The sequence below is a fragment of the Crotalus tigris genome, unplaced genomic scaffold, assembly GCF_016545835.1.
Source record: "Crotalus tigris isolate CLP2741 ecotype Arizona unplaced genomic scaffold, ASM1654583v1 scf7180000017701.1507938, whole genome shotgun sequence".
Taxonomy (NCBI): domain Eukaryota; kingdom Metazoa; phylum Chordata; class Lepidosauria; order Squamata; family Viperidae; genus Crotalus; species Crotalus tigris.
In genome coordinates this window covers 973,851-992,652 of record NW_024096577.1, presented here as the reverse complement: position 1 = coordinate 992,652, position 18,802 = coordinate 973,851, and the positions used below count along the sequence as shown (strand labels likewise).

Genomic DNA, 18,802 nt, shown 5'->3' with positions numbered 1-18,802 from the left:
TTTCTAGGATGCTCGCGTACCACCTGCCATGTGCCAATGTACCACAGGTGGTACCCGTACCACTGGTTGAAAAGCCCTGACCTAGCCCAGTAACAAAACATTTGGAAACCAACCCACAAGTTCAGAGAATGAATCTTTACCCTCACTTTGGAACTTTTCCTATGACTGGCATGGTAGCCTTCTGTTTTAAATATAATTATAATTATAATTATTATTTACAAATTTTATTAAATATACATTTTAAAAATAAAAATGGACACAATTCAACTTCCCTGGCTTCAACAGTGCTATTAGTATTACCTTATGTTACAGAAAGAAAAACAGAAACTTAAAATACATTCTATAACAGGACAGAGTATAATAAACTGTGCGTATAACATCTGTAAATTTTTTGATAAACCATCTTTCAATCGTCAACGTTGCATTTACATATCTTTCAGTTGTGTCCTAATATAGGTACAAATAAGAAGTCCTTATATCAACTAGTCAATTGATAATCATCTCAGCGATCCTCCTTATCTCTAACCAATCATACAAATTTTTCCAAATGTTTTAAATATAATTATTGTGGGTTTTTTTTTTTTTGTAATCCCTATATCACTTTGAACAGCGGCTTTGCCAGTAGCAAATGTTTCATGGCAAGTGGTGCTTGGTCTAACTTCCCTCTTCTTTTCAGGCAAACAGAAGGACCAACAGGACCACTTTATGCATCTTCTAATCCAGAGTATCTCAGTGCCAGTGATGGTGAGAAGCACCTCGGTTTCCATTGCTCACTTTGATTTTTTTTCCCCCAGAGATTGTGACCAAATGTTTCAACATTTTTAAAAAGTTGTTGTTCCCCCTAAGTGGGAGCCTAAGATAATTTGTGACAGCATTTGTTCTTCTTCGCTATTTAATTTAAAGAATAGGAAATGAGGTGTCACGTGGAGTCCCCCAGATTTGGTCCTAAGGCTGGTAGTTTCCGACATTTCATTAATGGTTTGGATGAAGGGCTGAAAATTTCTCATCAAAATTTGCAAATGGAATAAAACGGTTGGGATATGTTTTTCAGTAAAAGGCAGGAGCAAAATTCAAAATCTTAGATAGATTGAAGAATTTGAGCCAAAAATAACAGGGAAAATTAAGAGGGACAAATGCAAAATTGTTTATTGTACCTAGAAAGCAGAAATCCAGTGCCCGAGTGTAAGATGGGGGATAGTTGGCTTGGTAAAAGGGAAGGACTTGATTGGTTGGAAAGGACTTGATAGTCTACAAGTCCTTTCCGATACTGATTCTGCCGTGAAAAAATGATTGAAAGGTCAGAGAAGGAAGCCACGAACGAGAGTAGAATGAGTAACACTGTAAGTATTCATAGTGAAAGGAGAAAGGGATGGATTTCCTGAGATATATTCATGTTTTAAGGCAGTGTTTCTCAACCTTGACAATTTTAAGGCATGTGGACTTCAACTCCCAGAATTCCACAGCCAGCATTGGCTGTGGAATTCTGGGAGTTGAAGTCCACATGCCTTAAAATTGTCAAGGTTGAGAAACACTGTTTTAAGGGCTTATAAACTCCCCGCAGAAGGAAATTTGGCTAGGAAGCACATACAGTCTTCTAAGGCTGGTATGTAAAGGGAACACAACATTCCCTTTACTTTTTCTTTGTACTGATAAAGTGACCAGAAACCAGGAGATTGCGAGTTCTAATCCCATCTGGCTGGCAGTTTTAGTTGTAATGAAGACACTTTTACAGGATGGTAACAGTTCTATTTCCCATTGTTCAACCTCCTGCAGGATACAGCAACGTGAGAAAAAAATAATTGTAAATTAACGTGGGAAACTCCTGCCTTAAGGGAAAACTTGTTTTAGTTTGGAAGAGGTTTTGGGCCTAGCTGCAATTGTGAGATTCAATCTACCTTCTTATCTGCGTTTGAGATCAGCCAGTTTGTGCATTGATTCTTTCTCCACATCTCTCCCTCTCCCCGTAAACTGCAGTTTACATCCCTGATGAATGGGAGGTCCCACGGGAGAAAATTGCCTTGCTGCAAGAGTTGGGACAAGGCTCCTTTGGCATGGTCTACGAGGGAATCGCCAAAGACATTGTGAAAGGCGAGGCGGAGACACGAGTAGCAGTCAAGACAGTAAACGAAACTGCCAGCCTGCGTGAGCGCATTGAGTTCCTCAACGAGGCTTCTGTGATGAAAGGTTTCAGCTGCCACCATGTGGTAAGATGGGGAAGGCTGCTGCTGCTGCTTGCTGGCACATATTTATGGGGGGGGGGGCGAGGAGGGAGGCCTGCCCTCTTCAGCCAGCCTTGAGAAGAAGTCTTTGCGTCTTTATCATAACTTCTCAATTTTGGGGGCATTTTTTTCAGTATGAACTATGAGGATATAGATCAGGGGTAGGCAACCTTGGCTCTTTTATGACTCGTGGTCTTCAACTCCCAGAATTCCTGAGCCAGCATGGCTCAGCTTGGAAACCTCTCCCTTTCCCCTCAGCATGGCTGGCTCAGGGAGTTGAAGTCCACGAGTCATAAAAGAGCCAAGGTTGCCTACCCCTGGCATAGATGATGAAAGGATGTTTTGGTTAGAATAAGAAAGTTTCTTTGGAACTGCTGTAGTTATGGAATAAAGCATATACTTTGCGTTGAGGGAGCAACTCGCTAAGTATGTCTTAAAATTGGCCTTTTTTTTTTTTTTTTTTTTAACTTCTTTCATTAGGTTCGTCTCCTGGGAGTAGTATCAAAAGGGCAACCAACACTAGTAGTTATGGAGCTAATGGCTCACGGAGACCTGAAAAGCTATTTGAGGTCTTTACGGCCAGATGCAGAGGTAAGAATTTGGCGTGACTGTGTTTGTGCACAGAAATGAGGGGATAGAAAAGATGAAAAGGTGATTGGGTTGTAATCCGAATGGATAATAACAGTTTCGGCTCGGCTTTCAGAATAACCCTGGCCGCCCCCCTCCAACTCTCCAAGAGATGATTCAGATGGCTGCTGAGATTGCTGACGGCATGGCTTATCTGAACGCCAAGAAATTTGTCCATAGAGATTTGGCAGCACGAAACTGTATGGTGGCTGAAGATTTCACAGTCAAAATCGGAGGTATGGTCCCCTTCTAGAATGCTTGGGTTCTTATGGAAACAACGGAACATTTCTGTGTGACTCTTAATCGGATCCGGCAGGATCACTGAATCAGTGAATAACAGTTCCAGGGCAACTGGCAGCTAATGGCTCTGATAACATTCTCAGTGGGAATTCAGCCTCTTTCCCGTGTTCTTGCTTGAAGCTGCGGCTGTTTTCCCAATTAATATTTTATTGCAATGTTCTTTCTTCGTCAGACTTCGGCATGACCAGAGATATCTATGAGACAGACTATTACCGCAAAGGAGGAAAGGGTCTGCTGCCTGTGCGCTGGATGGCTCCAGAATCATTGAAGGATGGTGTCTTCACGGCCTGTTCAGATGTGTGGTAAGTAGATACCTGTTGTTTAAAGTCAGTCAGCCAGTCCTAATCCTGTTGTTATCCTCTCTCTTTGAACTAGATACAGGGGTAGGCAACCTGGACTCTTTTATGACTCGTGAACTCGCTCAGGAATCCTGGGAGTTGAAGTCCACGAGTCATAAAAGAGCCAAGGTTGCCTACCCCTGAACTAGATGCTTGACTTTAACTAGAGTAGAAAAAAGAAGAGAAGCATTGATACCAGCCTCTGATCAAGAGGGCACAAAAGGACTACATTCTTCTTGTTTGGTTCCACTGCTTTACTTGCCCTCTTCTCAACTGTTCTGTGGCTGGCATGAAGAACCTCTTCAATATCTCTCATTCCTTCCTTCCTCTTTCCTACAGGTCTTTTGGCGTTGTCCTTTGGGAGATCAGCAGTTTAGCAGAGCAGCCTTACCAAGGACTCTCCAATGAGCAGGTCCTCAAGTTTGTCATGGATGGGGGCTGCCTTGAATGGCCAGAAAACTGTGCAGAGCGACTGTAAGTATCAGGAGTCAAAGTCTGCTGTTGCAAAAATATACAGGCTAAGAAACTACGCATCAGATTTGTACTTCCTTAAAATAGGTGGAAGACAGTCCACCACTGTATTCCACTTGTCTTAAGGAAATACAAGTTTAATGCAGACAGCTTTGGGGGGGGGGCTGCATAACAGTATGTAGGAAGGATCTTGGGAGATAAGACTCAACAAAAGAGATAAAAGGTAACCTTACGCCCACAGCAGGAATGTGAACAGGGAAAGGGGCTCAGAAGAAACCCTCCCTAGTTTCTCCAGCTGTAAAGGGGATGGAAGAAGAAATATACTTTTAGGTTATTTTTCCATTCCAATGTGGGAAAGAGCTTATATCAGGTTTCTTAGTGATTTAAATAGACCAAGTGAGAAAGGATGTTTCTCCTCTGCAACACGACAATTCAATAGAGAGAGAAACAGATCTCCACTCCAGTGAGGAAGTCTTTTTGTGTTTTAATTGGGGCTGGAAGCAAGATCCTGCAATGGTTTGCTAGCAGGCTGGGCAAAACCTAACCTAGTTTGTTTGTCATTCCAGCCACAACCTCATGCAGATGTGTTGGCAGTACAATCCCAAGATGCGCCCCGCCTTTATCGAGATCATTGAAATGCTGAAGGATGATCTTCACCTGACTTTCCGAGAAGTCTCGTTTTTCTACAGCGAGGAGAATAAGCCACCGGAGACAGAAGAGTATGAGCTGGACTTTGAAAACATGGAAAGCATCCCTCTTGACCCAGCCTCTTACTCTCAGAGGGATGAGATCCTAGGGCGGGACAATGGGCCCTCTCTAGGGTTCAAAGGGAACTATGAGGAGCACATCCCTTACACTCACATGAATGGTGGCAAGAAGAATGGCCGTATCCTCTCCATGCCTCACTCAAGCCCATCCTAATAGACCCCTTGGCTTTTCCTCACGATACAAATCTCAGGACTTGCAGTATTGCTGGCACAGCATTTGAGACACACCGATTTACTTTCTATTCAGATTTTTAATCATCAAAATAGAACGGCCATTGGGGTAGGGGAAGGTTTCTTGTGTGTTTCTGTTCTTCTTTTTTTGGTGCAACAATTCACTTGCTGTCAGCGGACTTTATCTGTGAAACAAATGGACAATTCTGTGGCTGCTGATCTCCTCTCGTGCAACTCTGATTTTGAGGTAGGAAGTGATTTCACACAACAAAGTTGGAAAAGAGAACTTCTGTCTACCCCTTGTATTGAGCGGAGGAACTGCGGGTTCTCTCTACTACTGCAGGGAAGGGAGCCTTGGACTGGATCGTTCCCAAGCCGAACCTGAAGCTCTTCTCTTTTGCCAGCCTCTCTGGAGAACCTCTTTTGTGATTTTAGCATTTTTTAAAAAAAGACTGAAGGATCTTCAGGATGTGTGGAATGTGGTCTGTCTTTTTCCTTTGATTTGACCAACAGCTGCTGCTTTTCTTCTTAATGGATTAACTAGTATGTGTGCCCTGAATGTGTATGTGTGTGTGTGTATGGAGGTACAGGTGAAAATGGATAAGTCCTTTTGTACATAATAGTTTTATCTAACCACAGAGGTGAGAGGGTGTCCCTGTCCTTCCTGCCTGGCCCAAATTCCCCTGACACGAATGAATTTTGAATACATTATTTTTATACTGAAGAAACTCTTTGGGGGATTGCATCTCCTCTGCCATTCAGCGAAACGAGGTAGCCAAAGTGGTAGCCAATATTCTGTTTAGGATTTTGTGAGACATTACAAGACTAAACAAGGCAAAACAAAGCCAAATTCTCTCCCCTTCGTCTTACCGACCTGCCTCATGACTCTGGAGCTCTGTCTGGTTAGCATTAAGTGTATATGTTTGTTGTGACATATTTAAATCATAGATAGTGAACCACCATATAAATTATTGACACCTTCCTTGATTTTTGTTTGTTTGTTTGTTTAGCTTTTGCCCTATGGAGGGGAAAAGAGGAGGAGCTTGCTTGTTTGGTCTTTAAGGGGCCTTAAGTGTGTAAACTGATTCTAGCAAGTTAAGCGCTAGGAGATATAGTGCACAAACCTGTGCTTTAATGTTCAAATAATAGAGTGGCATGTGCATATTAATTTTTCAAAACATTTCACAACTCACCGTGATGCAAATTCTGAAACAGTTGGTCACCAATGGTGAAATCAAGCCTTAGCAGCTCTGACGGAGGTCTCTTAGCTCTGAAAGTTACATGAAGCCTGCCTACATTTTACTGGACTCTGTTACTCTTCCCCTTCCCAATTTGTGGGGGTCATTTCAGTATGTGCCCGGACCAGAGAAGAGCTACTTAATCTGTCAACTAGAAAACGTCCTAGCTAAGGGAGAGAAAAAAAAAAAATCAAAACCGCTCCTTCTGCTTACATGGAGCAAAGTGGATTGTGTGCAGAGTTCTGGAACCTCCACACACAGTCTTTGAGTCAATGGTTGTGTTTTTTTCCCTTGGCTTTCTCCTACCATTTCTGCTTAGTAAGCACAGTGCCAGAGAGTAAATATCCAGTGGTACCCTGTCCACCCCCAATTCACTTGCACACCTTTGCATAAAATGAACAGAAGCAATGCAGGCACCTTCCTCAGATTTCCAGTCAAGCTTCTGTGGAAGAACTGTGTGGAAGAGAGTAGGATTTTTCTAGCTTTATCTGTTCCAGCATCTTGTTCTATCAGTGTCAACCAGTGCCCGAGTTGGTAACCTCCAAGGAAAGGCAGCCTTGCTGGTCCCAAAACAACTGATGCTCTACAGTTACTTCTGGAGGATAGAGGGCTTGGAGGGTCTATACTGCAGTCCGGTAAGAACTTATCTTGCCCACTTTTAAAATCCTGTAGAGCAGTGTTTCCCAAACTTGACAATTTTAAGGCATGTGGACTTCAACTCCCAGAATTCCACAGCCAGCGTTGCTGGCTGTGGAATTCTGGGAGTTGAAGTCCTCATGCCTTAAAATTGTCAAGTTTGGGAAACACTGCTGTAGAGCCAAAGACTGCTAGAAGATGAATTTTAAAAAGGGAAGCAGAGAAGGATGGCATATCTTTAAAGTTTACCTGTTAGAAAGGGTGTAATCTTTCTACATGTGTGCCAATGCTATCTTTGTTTGTTTCTCCATCAGTGTAGATTGTGTATCTCCGTCCCCATCCGCATAAATTATGTGTTTGTAAGTACTTCTATGTTTTGAAGTTCAGAAGCTTCTGAATTTAGTTTTCAGACAATGTCTCTCCACCCTCCAGTGCACTTTAGCCTTTTTGTTGCCTGCCCAGGCCTTTCCCCCAGTCTGATCCATAACATAAGTCTGGGTTCCCTCTTAGTCGTTCATATCTCTGAAGTTCCAACTTCACATTTCAAGTGCTCTTCAGTGCAAGATGAATCTGTTCATCTGCTGAAAAAGGACCTCACCAGAAGCTTTCTTTATCTTAGTTTTCCTGCGTTTTACATAAGCTTTTAATTTTTCCTTATAATGTGAATTTTTATGAAAAAAAAAACACAAAAAGGATCGTGTTATCATTATTAAAAAAAAAAGCAAATTTTAGGAGTTTGGGTTTCAATCTGTGTTAAAACCTTAAACTTTTGAATCTGTCAGTGTTTTGCAACTAAGCCTTGTGGGCTAGCAGAGATGGTGTGTAGCTCTTCTTATTTTAGTCCATCTGTTTTCCCCAATTAGTTGGCATGGAAGAACGAGGGTGGTCTCCAGGGATTTTCTCTTTTTCATTTCCCTATTTCATCCTGAAGTGCTTCTAGATTTTTCTTTTTGGAAGCAAAACATTGTTCACCGGTCATTTGAGAGTGATCATCTCACCTACAAAATTGCTTTATTGATTGTGGGGGGGGGGGGGAGAGGAAATGGGAAATTAAAAACTGATGAGTTGTCTTAAAATCCTAAAACAAGCATTTCTAGGAAATTTTATATCGTCCAACTGGATATCCTGACATGGAGAAGTTTGAACTAGCATCCCTGTGGTTGAGCACATGAATGTGCCAGTGCTTTGCGCCTTTGAAGGGAGGAGAGGAGGAGCAGATTTGACCCTCCGAGAGGATTTCTGCTCTTCTTGTAGGCATAGCAAAAAAAATGTTGCCTTAGAAGCCAGTCAACTTCTTCCCAGTTTATGTGTGTATATGATCACAGAACACAGTTTTTGATTGTTGGGTTTTTATATATAAAAAAGCCTCTTGTTTTAAAATAAAGGATCAACATGTGCCATGGTTTTGAAAAAGAAAATAGAGAATATACTCACTTGATTTATTTTTTCAGTGCTTTCATATAAGAGCCGAGCAGTGATATGTACAGAGAGTATCTTTGAATATAAAAGTGAAAATTTGCTGTGTGTAAAATATTAAACAATTAACTGTTTATATTAAAATAAATAAATTCTGAATAAATTATCCAAGGATATATCTAACAGATGAGTCCTTTTGTCCTTTTTTGTTCACTGGCATCCATTATTTAGGAGTAGAAAAAGCCTGTGGAATTTACAGCAACTTCTTAGCTGGAGATGCAAAGCATCTGAACCCTAGAGACATTTTCACAGAAGTTCCTTTACATTTGAATATGCTTTCAGGATCAGTCATTGGAAAGCTGGCCAGCATTCTCCACATCCCCTCTGCCCCCCTCATTCACCCATTTCCTTATCTTTGTGTTTCTTTAAAGATGGCTTTAGGCCAGTGGTTCTCAACCTTTTTAATGCCGCGACCCCCAACCGGTCGTAAGTCGAGGACTACTCAACCGGTCGTAAGTCGAGGATTACTCAACTGGTGCAGCACCGTTTGCAGAATGGGACTTTTGGCGGGCTCAGCAGGGCAGAGACAGCCTGGACAATTCCTATTGGCTTTTGAAAGCCAATAGAATTAGACTCTATTCAAGAGAGTCTATTCTATTGGCTTTCAAAAGCCAATAGAATAAAAGGGAGTAGCACAGTTAAGGAAAAGGGGAAAAAATGGCAGACTGCATTGTTTGGCAACCCTCGTGAAATGGTCGTTCGACCTCAAATGGGGTCCCGACCCACAGGTTGAGAACCACTGCTTTAGGCAAGGTTGAGGCTAGTTATATTTGTTTTGGTTTTTTTTTAAATTCTGTTTGGGGGTGGGTGGGCCTCTTACCATAAGTCTTTGGCTTCCCAATCTTTGTGATTTTCTTGGCTACAGCTGGAAATGTGGTTGCTTCAGTTTCTTTAGTGAAAAGGGATCCTTTGGAAATTGTTTTGCTCTTGAAATTTGATCTGGGGATTGTGGATTTAGACCAACAAAACACTGTGTTTTCATGTAAATGTCATGCCAGTTTCTTTGTTGTTAATTTCCTTCCTTGCCCTTAGATGGGTATTGAATAAGATAAAGGTGGCTAAGATGCCATACTTACACTAACGCGAGTGTCCCAACTCATCATGCGGTCCAGCCACAAAATTAGTGCGAAAAATGACTTGTGCAAAGTGAATGAACCAACCATGGGAGGAGAGTAAGACAACAGATGTTGCCCAAGGGAAAAGGAAGTGTTGTGTTTAAAGCTGTTGTTTTGCAGTGAGTGTGTGGACTGGCTTTTTCCATCGAAGTTTATGTTGAATGCCTGAGGAGAAATAAGTGCCGTAGGGAGACTTTCAAGGAGGAGACACCATGGGGCAGATATTCTGGGTAAGTGCCACATAAATGTGGCTTTGAACTTTATTCCATAACTAGCATATTAGAAAACAAATGTTGAAGTCCAGAACTGTTCTTGAAGATTAAGCAAAAGAAAAAGGAAGTGGGAGACAAAAACATGCCATCGGAGGTATTTTGTGGATAGCACAAAACACAACAGCAATGGTGATTTTGAACAGAACTTGAATCTAGGACTTTTCTGCAATTGCGTCCTTCAAGTAATTTTTTCTTTATGCTTAAATAATTCTGGAAATTTGGAACCTTCTCCACTGTACTAAATTCTAATGAACGCATTATATTACTGGCAATTCTGATTATATTTCTAATGAACTGGCTGCATTTTTAAAATGTAAATTACATTAATTATATACTCTGGCTGTTTCAAAGCAGCTGTTTCAAAGGTATGTTTCCAGGAAGAGGAGACCCTGAGGCCATTCATCTTGCTTGTTCTTTGCTTTATGTGTGTTAATAGTTGTAATGCAAGCTGCTAACTAAACATGTTGCGTTTGAGGTTGCAATGGTTGCATAACAGGCAGAACATAAAAAGACTCTGCTCAAAATTACTTAATTGCTCTCCCTATGGAAGTTAATTAACTTGGTCTGTTGCAGCAAAGACCTGTTAAATAGGCCAATGTGGTATAGCAATTAAAGTGTTGCACTAGGGCCAAGGAGGCCCAGATTCAAATCCACCTGATCGACTTTGCCCTTCTGTCGTAGCCTGACCTATTTCACAAGATTGTTGTAGATAAAAACTGGAGGATGTATACCACTTTGAACTGGAGAAAAGGAATAGAATAGAACAGAATAGAATAATAGAATAGAGAGTTGGAAGGGACCTTAGAGGTCTTCTAGTCCAATCCCTGCTCAGGCAGGAAACCCTATACCATTTCAGACAAATGGTTGTCCAGTCTCTTCTTAAAAATCTTCAGTGTTGGAGTACCCAAAACTTCTGGAGGCAAGTCATTCCACTGGTTAATTGTTCTAACTGTCAGGAAGTTCCTCCTTAGTTCTAGGTTGCTTCTCTCTTTGATTAGTTTCCATCCATTGTTTCTTGTCCTGCCTTCAGGTGCTTTGGAGAATAGCTTGACTCTCTCTTCTTTGTGGCAGCCCGAGATATTGGAACATTGCTATCATGTCCCCCCTCCTCCTTCTTTTCATTAAATTAGACATATCCAATTCCTGCAACTGTTCTTCATATGTTTTTGCCTCCAGTCCCCTACTCATCTTTGCTGCTCTTCTCTGCACTATTTCTAGGGTCTCAACATCTGTTTTTATGTTGTGGTGACCAAAACTGGAGCAATATTCCAAGTATGGTCTCACCAAGGCATTACAAAATGGTACTAACACTTCACGTAATCTTGATTCTATCCCTTGGTTCTATCCCTTCTGTGTCATGTATTCTGACCTGAGTCTGGGTGTGCCTTTCTGGTATTCTGATGGTGATGGGTTAGTCCTATTATGTCCCAAGGGTTATATCCTGCTTCCCTGGTGCTGGGGTTAATGACTTAGAGTTTGGGTGGGGTATGCGGATTTTAGCTGTCTTTGTTTTCCTAAGCATCTAGCTCCAACTTTCCTGATGGTTTACATCTGCATTTGTACAGGGCTGGTTTATGCTTGGGACAGAGAGACTTGGGGGAAGGGTTGGTTTCTGCTTTTAAAATCCTTTGAGGAAATATATTTTTCTGCCCTTTTAATATTTCCTTCTCTGGGGGGGGGGATGACTTCCCACACCTCTATTAATGCAGACTAGCACTGTGTTGGCTTTTTTGGCAGCTGCAGCACACTGCTCGCTCATATTTAGGTGATTGTCTACTAGGAATCTGAAGTCCCTCTCACAGTTGCTACTATTGAGCAAAGTACAACCTGTCCTATACTATACCTGTGAATTTGGTTTTTCTTGCCTAAATGTAGAACCTTACTTTTTTCACCACTGAATTTCATTCTGTTAGATAGTGTCCAATGTTCAAGTCTGTCAAGATCCTTCTGTATCTTTTTTTTTTTTAATTGAAAATTTTTCAAATTTTACAAGACAAATCCCCTCCCCAAACCCCCCCAGCCTCCCATACCCTCCCCCAACTCCCCAAACCTCCCTAACCCTCCCCTGGACCTCCCAGAGTTGATTACGGGCTTATCCAAAATATTTCAAAAAAAAAAAAAAAAAGAAAGAAAAAAAGAAAAAACTTAAAACACATATAAAACTTAAAACACATATAAATCCTAAACAAATCTTAATATTCTAAATTAAATAGATATCTCTAAAAAGTAATAATCATTAAACACATTATAATATACTCTGAACATCTTCTAATCATGCTTATAATATTATCCACCATTCTATATAAATTCCTCCCAAAACACAATTTTAAGCACTACTTTCTTTGAACATCTATAACTATAATATAAAATCTAATATAAATCATAAACAAATCTAAATACATTTAGTTAAACGAGTTATACTCCCTCCAAAACGCAAATTTAAACATAAACACAAATTTAAACATTACTTAAAACTTTAAACATTAGAATCCCCTTATACACATTTAACCAAATTTCATCTTAAAAATAGTAATAATAATAATTAGAAAAAATAAAAATAAACCCAGAGACTAAACACATTATAGTATACTCCAAACCTTCTAATATCATGCTAATATTATTGTCATTTTTATAAACTCCCCCAAAACACAAATTTAAACATTACTTAAAACTTAAAAAATCCCTTATACACATTTAAGTCTTTATCAATAAGAAATTTCATCCACAATAAACACATTAAACATTTAAATCTTCACCAATAACAAATTCCATCCACAAAAAAAAACACAATCCTTATCAGTCTCAATTGTCCATTTTCATTCTCCATCCATTATCATACTGATCCTTCTGTATCTTAAGTCTGTCTTCTGGAGTGTTGGCTATCCCCTCATCCAAATCATTGATGAAGATGTTGAAGAGTGCTGGGCCCAGAACAGAGCCTTGGCACAATATAAATGTAATATAGGCAGTCCTCAACTTACAACCGATCATTTAGTGACTATACAAAGTTACAATGGATTATCCAAAAGCTACTTATGACCCAGTCTTGAAGTTCCAATGTCACCCATCTTGTAGGCACATGACCAGAGTTTGGGCATTACACACTTATGGCCATTTGTCCTGCCTGCACTTGTGACTGTGAATTGTGATGGTTTTGCTGGAAACTGGCATTTTACTGACAAAAACAGCCTGTAGCGAAGAAGGGGTGAACTTAATGATTGTGGTATTCACTTAATGACCATGACACTCGCTTTACAACTGCCACATTTCTTTAATGTCTGCAGTGAAAAAATTTGCAAAATCGGGTCCGATAGCATGGTGACCCACTTGATGAATATCACAACTTGCAACCGTAATTGCTAGGCTCAATTACAATTGTAACTTGAGGATTACCTGTAAATGCATATTCTAAACTTGCTAATATGTAAGATCCCACCATCTGCTTTGCTATTATTTTAATAAATGATTTGAATAAAATCCTCTGTGGCTTTTTTATGTGAAAAAAGATATTTGTAGCACCTTTTCAACTAATACATGATTAAAAGGCATCATTCAAGAAAACGGATTAGAGCACTTTAGTGACAGCTTAAAACTGAAGGCAGAGACTGGAGATCTGGTTCCCTCAAGAGAAATCCCTGTGACAAGCATTACAATTGTATTTTAAAATATGGCATTTGTGTACAGGTAGTCCTCGAGTTACAGCCATTTGTTTAATGACAAGTTGAAATTACAATGGCACTGAAAAAAGTGACATGATCTTTTTTTCATACAACGGTTGCAACATCCTCATGGTCACCTGATCAGAATTCTGATGCTTGGAAACTGGCATGTATTTATGATGGCTGCAGTGTCCAGGGATCATGTGATCCCCTTTTGCAACCTTCTGATAAGCAAAGTCAATGGGGAAGCCAGATTCACATAACAACCATGTTTCTAGCTTAACAACTGCAGTGATTCACTTAACAAGTGTGGCAAGAAAGGTTGTAAAATGGGGGCAAAGCTTACTTAAGAACTGTCTTGCTTAGCAATAATAATAATAAAGTTGGAAGGGACCTTGGAGGTCATTTAGTCCAATTCCCTGCTCAGGCAGGAAACTGTATACCATTTCGGACAAATGGCTGTCCAGTGTTGGAGCATTCACCGCTTCTGGAGGCAAGCTGTTCCACTGGATAATTGTTCTGTCAGGAAAGTTCTCCTTAGTTCTAGGTTGCTTCTCTCCTTGGTTAGTTTCCACCCATTGTTTCTTGTTCTTCACAAACTGTCTTGCTTAGCAATGGAAGCTTTGAGTTTCAATTGTGGCTGTAGGTGGGGGACTACCTCTTTAGGTGTGTGGGCTAAGAATAGTTAGAGAGAAATTATCCACTGGGTGGCAGTATAGCATCCAAAATCAAAATTAAAATCAGAATTGAAAGGGGAGGAAAAGCCTACAGCCTGCTTGGTTCATCCTGGGCTTTTATAGCTTTAGGTTCTTTTATAGTAACAAGAAAACCAAAAACTGGAGAGACTATACCAGATTCTATACTGTGAGCTGCCCGGAGTCATTTGGAGTCGAGCAGTGCCAAAATCAAATTAATTAAAGTATAGTACCATGACGTAGTTGCAAATTTAAGTAATGGCTCCTCTGAGCCCCAGAATTATTGATGGGATGGTACTGGAGAGTTGTGAAGGGTCACTGATCAGTTTCTTCAGCAGCAGAATGTTTGACTCTGCCTTCCTGGCCAAATGATAAGTTGAAATGAAATAAGCCATTATTATAGTCCTAGAACAGCCTTCAATGGTAAGTTTTTTTTTTTTTTTTTAATAGACACTTGGCATGGAGTTAGGTATTGATATCTTTTGCCTTTTGGAACAGGACAAGCATCTTTTGTTGCCTAAATAGAAAGTTGAACTGAAGGAACAGAAGTTATAGATAGTATCTTTCTGTGCCTTGTTAGGTCTCAGTTATCCATAGAAATAGAGTTAGAAGGCTCTTATAGAGATCTTCTACTCAGCCCTCTTGTTCATTGCAGGGATCTGCTAGAATAGGGGTCCCCAACCCCCATCTGTGGACTGGCACCCGGCCACAGTCTGCCTGCAACCAGGCCGCACAAGTAAGCAAAGCCCCATCTGCAGGATGCAGGCAGCACACAAAACCACATACACCCCGGTCCACGGAAAAACCTTTCTCTTCGGAACCGGTTCCTGGTGCCCAAAAGATTGGGGGCCGCTGTGCTAGAGTATTGCTGACAGATGACCATGCAGCCTTTCTTGAAGATCATTAAGGAAGGAGAACTCATCACTTCATGTGGCAACTGTTGCCACTGCTTACGATTGGGATGGCTGCTTTAATGTGGCTGAGCAAGTTAAGATGGCGGCTGATTATGGCCGCCCTCTGGACTTTTGATCACCTCTTTTCTTCAGAGTATCATCCGCTCAGTTATTTGAAGACTGATATATCACTCCGCTTTTCTTAGGCTAAACGTATGCAAATCCTTTAACTGTTCATCATAAGGCTTGATCAAGCTCCTTCATCGTGTTGGTGGCTGTGTTCTGAATTTGCCACTGTCTTTGTCACATTTTTATCAGTCATTTCAAAGACGGGCTAGGGGACACTTTCCAGTTGGAATGTCCATGGAGATTTTATGAAATTTATGGAGATTCCAAGTTTGAAGATGGCACAACTGTGGTGCCTGGAATGAGACCCAGTAGTCCAGATCAGGATCGAGCAGGGTGGAAAAATGACTTCCGATGATGCATCATAAGATAGCATCAAGCCTGGGGAATTCTGGGAGTTGAAGTCCACACATCTTAAAATGGCCAAGGCTGAGAAACGCTGCTCTAGCATGATGTCTTTCTGATAAATCTATCTAGCTTCTGTTAATCATAGCCTGCTTATTCAAGGGCACATAAACATGTTTGACCGTTTGAAGACTTTGCCCTGAATAGACCTCAAGTTGACTGAACTGTAGTTTCCCAAGTCTCCTTCTTCCTTTTCTAAAAATGGGGAAGGCATTTGCCTGCCCCTTCCCCAATTGTCTGAGATCTTACCAGTTTTCCAGTTCCCAAAGATGATCAAGAATGCTTTTGAAATCACCCCTGCTACTTCCTTTAGTATCCGGTGATGTAATCCATCTGGTCCCCAGAAGTTGAATTTATTTATCTTAGCTAACTTATCTCTAAACTTCTCCTAATTTATTCTGAGTAGTCCCACCCCTCACCCTACCTCCCAGCAGCAATATAATCATAACCAGCCTGAGCTTCCCTTTCGTTTCGAAGAGGAAACAGATGCGAAATAAGAGTTAAGTTCTGTCTTCTCACCATCATTCTGAACACCCTTTTTGGTTTTCCTTTTATTTCAAGCATACTTAGGAACCCCTTCTGGTTGTTTTGGGTATCTCTTGCAAGTTTCACTTCTTTCTCTCTTTCTTTCTCTCTTTCTTTCTTTCTTTCTTTCTTTCTTTCTTTCTTTCTTTCTTTCTTTCTTTCTTATTTATTTTATTAACTTATAATATAAAATACAAAAGCAAACAGTAGGGAACAAAGATAAGGGGAAGGGAAAAAGAGAAGTGTGGAAAAGAAAGGAAAAGGAAAAAAAAAGGCATTGACTTCTGACTGCCTCTGTTGCAGTGAAATAATAAGGCCTTAGCATTAAACCTCAACTTTTTACATTTCTATGGTAATATGAACTAGCCATTTCTAGATCAACAAATCAATCCAATCAGTAAAACCCAAATCATTTTTTTTCCAACTCAAGCACAAAAGCACTTGTATTCTTTTCCTTTATCAAAACAGTCAATTTAGCCATCTCTGCAAACTCTATCAACTTTTGTAGCCACTCGTCCATGGTGGAAATCATCAAAACATTCTTCCATTTTTATGCATAGAGAGCTGGCTCAGGAATTCTGGGAGTTGAAGTCCACGAGTCATAAAAGAGCCAAGGTTGACTACCCCTGCGTAGCGTAGTCTTGCTGCCGTCAACATATATAAAATCAGAGTTCCAATTTTTCCCCCCTTTTTCCATTAGACCCAGAATACAATTTTCTCGTTTTATCTTTATGTTCACTTTAAGAATTTCCTGCATTAGAATATGAATCCTACTCCATTATTATTTTTCTTTATCAGATATCCAGCAGAAATGATAAAAAAACTCCCTTCTTTACATTTACATTTCCAACATTCATTTGAGATACCTTTATACATTCTAAACAACTTATCTGGTCTTAAATGCCAGTGATACATCATCTTATAAAATTCTTTTAAATTATAATTTAGTGCTGAATCATGCAATGTTTTACATGTTCACCTTCCAAATTCAATTTCAATAACATTTTGGAAAACTTAGCCATAATATGTCATTTCACTACCACATAGTGAAATTTCCAATTCATTTTTAACAAAATCAAGTCTGTGATTCTTTTTATCTACTTTGAATCTTTCTTTCATTTGTAAGTAACTAAAGCAATGGCAGACTTGACCTTCTAATTCTAACCCTTGCTTAGATTGTGCTGCAGCTGCCAAAAAAGCCAGCACAGTGCTGGGCTGCATTAACAGAGGGATAGAATCAAGATCAGGTGAAGTATTAATACCACTTTAAATGCCTTGGTAAGGCCACACTTAGAATACTGCATCCAGTTTTGGTCACCACGATGTAAAAAAGATGTTGAGACTCTAGAAAGAGTACAGAGAAGAGCAACAAAGATGATTAGGGGACTGGAGGCTAAAACATAACAAGGAACGGTTGCTGGAATTGGGTATGTCTAGTTCAGGGGTAGGCAACCTTGGCTCTTTTATGACTCGTGGACTCCACGAGTCATAAAAGAGCCAAGGTTGCCTACCCCTGGTCCAGTTTAATGAAGAGAAGGACGAGGGGAGGACATGATAGCAGTGTTCCAATATCTCAGGGGCTGCCACAAAGAAGAGGGAATCAAGCTATTCTCCAAAGCAATGGATGGGAACTACCCAAAGAGAGAAGCAGCCTAGAACTAAGGAGAAACTTCCTGACAGTTAGAACAATTAACCAGTGGAACAACCTGCCTCCAGAAGCGGTGATGCTCCAACACTGGAAGTTTTTAAAAAGAGATTGGACAGCCATTTGTCCGAAATGGTATAGGGTTTCCTGCCTGAACAGGGGTTTGGACTTGATGACCTCCAAGGTCCCTTCCAACTTTTTTATTATTATTATTATTATTATTATTATTATTATTATTATTATTATTATTATTATTATTATTATATTTGAGGGTACGGTCACCAAAATTAAGAGAGATTATTTTACCTCACATCTACCAGTCCGGCTTCACTGCCATTTCTTTTCTAAAAAAAAAAAAAATTTCATGGGGGGGGGACAACCAAAGAGGCAACTTCGTAAAAAAAAACAAACAACCTTTGTATTATATTTATTCCAAACTCTTTATATGGCACCTCACTTCCTTCTGAGCTTCAGCCTTTGCTGATAGGATTCCTTCAATTTCTAGATTCTATCATGTATTTTTCTTCGGCTGGTTCATTTTTCCCCCTTGTGTACAGTGCAAAACACCATCATTTCTTCTGGGTCTGTTCCTTCTGTTTGTAGCCTTCCTCTACACCAGGGGTCTGCAACCTTGACAACTTTAAGACTTGTGGATTTCAGATCCCAGAAATCCTCAGCCAGCATAGCTGGCTGAGGAATTCCAGGAGCTGAAATCCACAAGTCTTAAAGTTGTCAAGGTTGCCAACCCCTGCTCTATACCAATCATGAACATCATCCTTTCAGTTTCCGTGAAATAACTTATGACCACAATTAGGACTGGAACTGCTGTCGCAAATTGAAGACATCACTAAGTGAGTTGCACCCAATTTTATGACCTATGTTGCTGCAGTTGTTAAGCAAATCTGCGTTCCCCCCCCTCGACTGTGCTTGCCAGAAGCTCCCTGGAAAGGTCACAAATGGTGATTGTACGATTCCAGGGCTCTGCAACTGTTGTAAACGCATGGCGGTTGCCAAGTGTCTGCATTTTGTTCATGTGGCGGTGGGGACACTGTGAAGTGTGAGGACCGACTGTCACTTTTTTCCCAGCAGTTTCGTAACCTTGAATGGTCCTTAAATAAGTGTAAGTCGAGAACTGCCTGCTGTGCCTTGAAAAAAATGTAGTTAAATCCAGTAAACATGTACTCTATCTTCTCTGGTCTTAATGCTTTTTTCCTTGATTTTAGA

The 18,802-nt window shown here is 40.4% G+C and overlaps 1 protein-coding gene and 1 long non-coding RNA gene across 2 annotated transcripts in view; one reads left to right on the top strand and one right to left on the bottom strand.

Annotated features, from left to right (window-relative positions):
- INSR (insulin receptor) overlaps positions 1-6,321 on the top strand; it is an 84,472-nt gene extending 78,151 nt beyond the window's left edge. The window contains exons 15-21 of the mRNA XM_039338509.1: positions 677-744; positions 1,975-2,204; positions 2,700-2,810; positions 2,923-3,082; positions 3,319-3,448; positions 3,824-3,958; positions 4,522-6,321. Coding sequence (XP_039194443.1) covers positions 677-744; positions 1,975-2,204; positions 2,700-2,810; positions 2,923-3,082; positions 3,319-3,448; positions 3,824-3,958; positions 4,522-4,876 — 1,189 coding nt within the window. The 3' untranslated portion in view covers positions 4,877-6,321. The remainder of the gene's footprint in view (positions 1-676; positions 745-1,974; positions 2,205-2,699; positions 2,811-2,922; positions 3,083-3,318; positions 3,449-3,823; positions 3,959-4,521) is intronic.
- On the bottom strand, positions 5,037-8,376 carry LOC120305993. Its single transcript, XR_005556146.1, has 2 exons — positions 6,937-8,376; positions 5,037-6,797 (listed from the first exon to the last, which is right to left on the bottom strand). It is a non-coding gene; the product is annotated as an uncharacterized LOC120305993 (long non-coding RNA).
- Between the last annotated feature and the right edge of the window lie 10,426 nt (positions 8,377-18,802).